General features: G+C 58.2%; 1 protein-coding gene across 1 annotated transcript; it reads left to right on the top strand.

Annotated features, from left to right (window-relative positions):
- Positions 1 to 2,245: 2,245 nt before the first annotated feature.
- LOC122544953 (uncharacterized) lies at positions 2,246 to 5,799 on the top strand. The gene is made up of 3 exons (XM_087980898.1): positions 2,246 to 2,335; positions 3,943 to 4,096; positions 5,057 to 5,799. The coding sequence occupies exons 1-3, from the start codon at positions 2,293 to 2,295 to the stop codon at positions 5,622 to 5,624; spliced, it is 765 nt and encodes a 254-aa protein (XP_087837024.1). The 5' UTR covers positions 2,246 to 2,292; the 3' UTR covers positions 5,625 to 5,799.
- The last annotated feature ends 291 nt before the right edge of the window (positions 5,800 to 6,090 follow it).

Genomic DNA, 6,090 nt, shown 5'->3' with positions numbered 1-6,090 from the left:
CAAAGACCATGAAATGTCCTTAAAGTTGGTGAGTCTGTTGCAGGCAGTGGGTTCCACTCCCCTACTACTCTCTGAGTAAAGAAACTACCTCTGACATCTGTCCTATATCGGTCACCTCTCAATTTAAAGCTATGTCCCCTCGTGTTAACCTTCACCATCTGAAGAAAAAGGTTCACCCTGTCCACCCTCTGATTATCTGAAATGTCTCGATTAAGTCACCTCTCAACCTTCTTCTCTCCAACAAAAACAGCCTCAAGGCCCTCAGCCTTTCCTCGTAAGACCTTCCCTCCATACCAGGCAACATCCCAGTAAATCTCCTCTGCACCCTTTCCAAAGCTTCCACATCCTTCCTGTAATGCGGTGACCTGAACTGTTCGCAATACTCCAAGTGCGGCCGCACCAGAGTTTTGTACAGCTGAAGACATTACAAGACATTTGGATAAGGACATGAACAGGGAAGGTTTGGAGGAATATGGGTCAGGACCGGGCAGGTGGGACTAGTTTGGTTAGGGGTTAGGGTTGGCAAGGACGAGTTAGACCGAAGGGTCTGTTCCCGTGCTGTACGACTCGGTGACTCTAAAACTCTGAAAAGGTGAGGCAAAAGCAGGTCTTACCTTACTGTAACCCAGTGCACACAGCATCCGAACATCAGTGCTGAGGGAGTGCCGCACTGTCGGAGGGTCAGTGGTGAGGGAGTGCCGCACTGTCGGAGGGTCAGTGCTGAGGGAGTGCTGCACTGTTGGAGGGTCAGCACTGAGGGAGTGGGCACTGTCGGAGGGTCAGTGCTGGGCGAGTGCCGCACTGTCGGAGGGTCAGTGCTGAGGGAGTGCTGCACTGTTGGAGGGTCAGCACTGAGGGAGTGGGCACTGTCGGAGGGTCAGTGCTGGGCGAGTGCCGCACTGTCGGAGGGTCAGTGCTGAGGGAGTGCCGCACTGTCGGAGGGTCAGTGCTGAGGGAGTGCCGCACTGTCGGAGGGTCAGTGCTGAGGGAGTGCCGCACTGTCGGAGGGTCAGTGCTGAGGGAGTGCCGCACTGTCGGAGGGTCAGTGCTGAGGGAGTGCCGCACTGTCGGAGGGTCAGTGCTGAGGGAGTGCCGCACTGTCGGAGGGTCAGTGCTGAGGGAGTGCCGCACTGTCGGAGGGTCAGTGCTGAGGGAGTGCCGCACTGTCGGAGGGTCAGTGCTGAGGGAGTGCCGCACTGTCGGAGGGTCAGTGCTGAGGGAGTGCCGCACTGTCGGAGGGTCAGTGCTGAGGGAGTGCCGCACTGTCGGAGGGTCAGTGCTGAGGGAGTGCCGCACTGTCGGAGGGTCAGTGCTGAGGGAGTGCCGCACTGTCGGAGGGTCAGCGCTGAGGGAGTGCCGCACTGTCGGAGAGTCAGCGCTGAGGGAGTGCCGCACTGTCGGAGGGTCAGTGCTGAGGGAGTGCCGCACTGTCGAAGGGTCAGTGCTGAGGAAGCTGGCAGTCGGAGGGTCAGTGCTGAGGGAGTGCCGCACTGTCGGAGTGTCAGTGCTGAGGGAGTGTCGCACTGTCGGAGGGTCAGTGCTGAGGGAGTGCCGCACTGTCGAAGGGTCAGTGCTGAGGAAGCTGGCAGTCGGAGGGTCAGTGCTGAGGGAGTGCCGCACTGTCGGAGTGTCAGTGCTGAGGGAGTGCCGCACTGTCGGAGGGTCAGTGCTGAGGGAGTGCCGCACTGTCGAAGGGTCAGTGCTGAGGAAGCTGGCAGTCGGAGGGTCAGTGCTGAGGGAGTGCCGCACTGTCGGAGTGTCAGTGCTGAGGGAGTGCCGCACTGTCGGAGTGTCAGTGCTGAGGGAGTGCCGCACTGTCGGAGGGTCAGTGCTGAGGGAGTGCCGCACTGTCGGAGGGTCAGTGCTGAGGGAGTGCCGCACTGTCGGAGGGTCAGTGCTGAGGGAGTGCCGCACTGTCGGAGGGTCAGTGCTGAGGGAGTGCCGCACTGTCGGAGGGTCAGTGCTGAGGGAGTGCCGCACTGTCGGAGGGTCAGTGCTGAGGGAGTGCCGCACTGTCAGAGGGTCAGTGCTGAGGGAGCGCCGCACTGTCAGAGGGTCAGTGCTGAGGGAGCGCCGCACTGTCAGAGGGTGAGTGCTGAGGGAGCGCCGCACTGTCGGAGGGTCAGTGCTGAGGGAGTGCCGCACTGTCAGAGGGTCAGTGCTGAGGGAGTGCTGCATTCTCACAATCTGAAGTTTAAATCCACTGTTGCAAGTAATAATGTAAAAGTAGTAACCCGTTGTTTCCGTGCAGATCCTGTGCAGTTTTGCACGTGGCCCTAAGTGCCCAGCAACATGAAGACCATCAGCATTATCCTGGCATTGACAGTCCTGACCGGTGAGTTGCCACATCACCACACCTTCCCACTCTCGAGTTGCATGCCTGTTATTTCGGAAGAGGAACACTGAGAGATCTCCCAGGCGGTGGGAGTTGGGGGGGGGGGGGGAGGTAGAGGGAGCTGTGTTTCTGAGGCCTGGGTTTGTGTCTCAGTGGGCGATCATCATGGTGCGGTTCCTGTGATCCTCCTGTGCACTGACAGGCTGCTGCGTCTTCCGCACCACAACAGTGAGCTGGCTTCTGGGTATTGGCGGGAGGGTGAGTAAGGTGCTAGGCTAATGCACAACGTCCATCCACAGCAGACACCCTGACCGAGATGGTCTGAAGGCATCCTAAACAGTCAGACAGACACAAGGACCCACCCACTCAATCGATCCGACCGCCAGGCTGACTCGGGCAGAGGGAGACCGAACGTACTGTGCTGATCTCTGTGAGCACATCCAACCCTACTCTCTCCCCTGACCCTCTCCACTCCAACATGACCCTCCTGAGGTCCTGACCAACTTCACTCCACAACGGACAACCACCACAAACAAATCGCCTGCAACTAAATGCCTTTGTTGTGCGTGGGATCATGCTGTGCACAAGATAGCCACCGACACTGCCAATTGATGCGGCAAACTCATTACTGACGTGGGAGCCTGAGCCTGTGTAAACGGGCCTGAGCCTGTGTAAACGGGCCTGAGCCTGTGTAAACGGGCCTGAGCCTGTGTAAACCGGCCTCAGCCTGTGTAAACGGACCTCAGCCTGTGTAAACGGGCCTGAGCCTGTGTAAACCGGCCTTTATAGAACAGTTCATTTCACCAGCTGTTAAACTCTCATTTATCCAGCCCCTACACCCCTCCCTATCTCTGTAACCCCCTCCAGCCCCTACACCCCCTCCCTATCTCTGTAACCCCCTCCAGTCCCTACACCACCTCCCTATCTCTGTAACACCCTCCAGCCTCTACACCCCCTCCCTATCTCTGTAACCCCCTCAAGTCCCTACACCCCTCCCTATCTCTGTAACCCCCTCCAGCCCCTACACACCCTCCCTATCTCTGTAACCCCCACCAGCCCCTACACCCCTCCCTTTCTCTGTAACCCCCTCCAGCCCCTACACCCCCTCCCTATCTCTGTAACCCCCTCCAGCCCCTACACCCCCTCCCTATCTCTGTAACCTCCTCCAGCCCCTGCACCCCCTCCCTATCTCTGTAACCCCCTCCAGCCCCTACACCCCCTCCCTATCTCTGTAACCCCCTCCAGCCCCGACACCCCCTCCCTATCTCTGTAACCCCCTCCAGCCCCGACACCCCCTCCCTATCTCTGTAACCCCCTCCAGCCCCTACACCCCCTCCCTATCTCTGTAACCCCCTCCAGCCCCTACACCCCCTCCCTATATCCTTTGGAGAGATCCTTAAGAGTGACCTGTTCTACCCAGTGTTCAGTCACTCGTCTTCATGTCTCCTCATGGTCTCGAATGTGGTTCCCCATTTGCCAATCTGAAATGATTTTGCAGTATGAAAGGGCACACTCTAAATGCACGCGGTTTGTTGTCCTCACTCTCTAACCGGGAGGTTAGCGCCTGGCACTGATTGAAAGTTCCTCTCCTTACCTTTTCCTCCCAGGGTCTCAGGCCTTCACATTCCCATGGCAACAGGAACACCGCACCAGGTTCGAGGAAGCCAAGGCAGCGTTCTGGGATTACATTGGCCAAGCGACTGACATCGCTCAGGAGAACCTGGAGACCATCAAGCAGTCAGAACTTGGAGCTGAGATTAAGTAGGTCCACCTTCCCAGTACACCCTCCAAACTGCGCATCGCAAAACAAAAGTCTAGAGTCCATTGGAGACCCTCCCTCCAGACCCTTAACTCTCCTATTGATGCTTATCCTTCAAAAACCAATTACCGTCACAGGGTCAGTGCTGAGGGAGTGCCGCACTGTCGGAGGGTCAGTGCTGAGGGAGTGCCGCACTGTCGGAGGGTCAGTGCTGTGGGAGTGCTGCACTGTCGGAGGGTCAGTGCTGAGGGAGCGCCGCACTGTCGGAGGGTCAGTGCTGAGGGAGTGCCGCACTGTCGGAGGGTCAGTGCTGAGGGAGTGCCGCACTGTCGGAGGGTCAGTGCTGAGGGAGTGGGCACTGTTGGAGGGTCAGTGCTGAGGGAGTGTCGCACTGTCGGAGGGTCAGTGCTGAGGGAGTGGGCACTGTCGGAGGGTCAGTGCTGAGGGAGTGGGCACTGTCGGAGGGTCAGTGCTGAGGGAGTGGGCACTGTCGGAGGGTCAGTGCTGAGGGAGTGGGCACTGTCGGAGGGTCAGTGCTGTGGGAGTGCCGCACTGTCAGAGGGTCAGTGCTGGGGGAGTGCCGCACTGTAAGAGGGTCAGTGCTGAGGGAGTGGGCACTGTCGGAGGGTCAGAGCTGAGGGAATGCCGCACTGTCGGAGAGTCAGTGCTGAGGGAGTGCCGCACTGTCGGAGGGTCAGTGCTGAGGGAATGCCGCACTGTCGGAGGGTCAGTGCTGAGGGAGTGCCGCACTGTCGGAGGGTCAGTGCTGAGGGAGTGCCGCACTGTCGGAGGGTCAGTGCTGAGGGAGTGCCGCACTGTCGGAGGGTCAGTGCTGAGGGAGTGGTGTTGGTGTTTCTTTGGGAGCTGTGACTGTTTTTTTCACTGGGTTGTGAGATGGGTTCCTTGGCGGGGCAGGTGTTTGAGTGAACTGACCTGTGTCCATTTCCACCCTCTCTCCGCAGTGAGCGCATCAGGCAGAGCGTGGACAAGGCTAACATGTACGCCTTGGAGTTCAGCAAGACCATGAACCCTCTGGCCCAGGAGCTGGTGGACAAGCTGAACAGCAACGCCGAGATGATGCGACAGCAGATCGTGCAGAACCTGCAGGACGTGAACAGCCGACTCTCCCCTTACACCCAGCAGCTGAACCAGAAGATCACCGATGGGCTGAGGAGCCTGCAGGACACCCTGAACGAGCAGGTGGACGGCGAGTCAGTCCGTCGCCAACTCTCTGCTGGGGTGGATGAGCTCCAGGAGATGGTTCAGCTCAGCATGGAGACCTTCCAGGAGAACGTGGCCCCCTACTCCGAGGAGGTCCGCCTCAAGGTCAACCAGGGCTTCGAGCAATTCCGCCAGGGCCTCATCCCCTTCGTGGCTGAGCTCCAGGTCAAGATTGTTCAGAAAGCCCAGGAGCTGAGGACGAACCTCGTCCCTTATGCCGAGGATCTGACCGGGACCCTCCAAGAATATGACCAGCAAGTGCGGGAGAAACTCAACACCCTGTGGGAAAACCTGGAGCAGGATGTCTAACTCGGATCAATCCTCTCGGCACCTCGCGCACTCCTCAACTATCTGCAGGTCATGGGGCCCACTATTTCTCTCTCACTCTCTCTCTGTAAGTGGGACTCTCTCTCTGCTTTGTAAATTCTCTCCTAACTGACCCCTGTAGCCATCTGCAATAAATCTTGTCTTCTTGCGTCATGAATGTGGAGTTTCATTTTTCCCAAGAGTTTCTGAGAAGGTCCGAAGCCAGAGTGGGAATGACAAAATGGGGAAGGGTGTCTGTTGGCGTTCGGACTGGCAGTCAATGATCCTACCCATCCCAGCCCTTCGACCGCGTTGTCTTAGCTGGGGGTTGGTGGGGGGGGTTCATGAGCAGGCAATGAGGGATCAGAATGGGACCCCCTCTCCCACCTTTCCTCATTGATCTCCATCCCGCCCCTCCCCACACACTCTGAATACTACAGTATGCTTAACTACAGGACATTGGTTAGGC

This window comes from Chiloscyllium plagiosum, unplaced genomic scaffold, assembly GCF_037043375.1.
Source record: "Chiloscyllium plagiosum isolate Xiang-an unplaced genomic scaffold, Cpla_swu_hap1 HiC_scaffold_38, whole genome shotgun sequence".
NCBI lineage: Eukaryota > Metazoa > Chordata > Chondrichthyes > Orectolobiformes > Hemiscylliidae > Chiloscyllium > Chiloscyllium plagiosum.
Note: the sequence above shows the minus strand (reverse complement) of the source record. Positions and strands in the feature narration are given on the sequence as shown.

Bases quoted from the DNA above. Each gene is read 5' to 3' on its own strand.
- LOC122544953 (XM_087980898.1), top strand. From the start codon at position 2,293: ATGAAGACCATCAGCATTATCCTGGCATTGACAGTCCTGACCG. The intron at 2,336-3,942 runs GTGAGTTGCCAC...TTTTCCTCCCAG, and splicing joins GGCATTGACAGTCCTGACCG to GGTCTCAGGCCTTCACATTC. The intron at 4,097-5,056 runs GTAGGTCCACCT...CTCTCTCCGCAG, and splicing joins GAACTTGGAGCTGAGATTAA to TGAGCGCATCAGGCAGAGCG.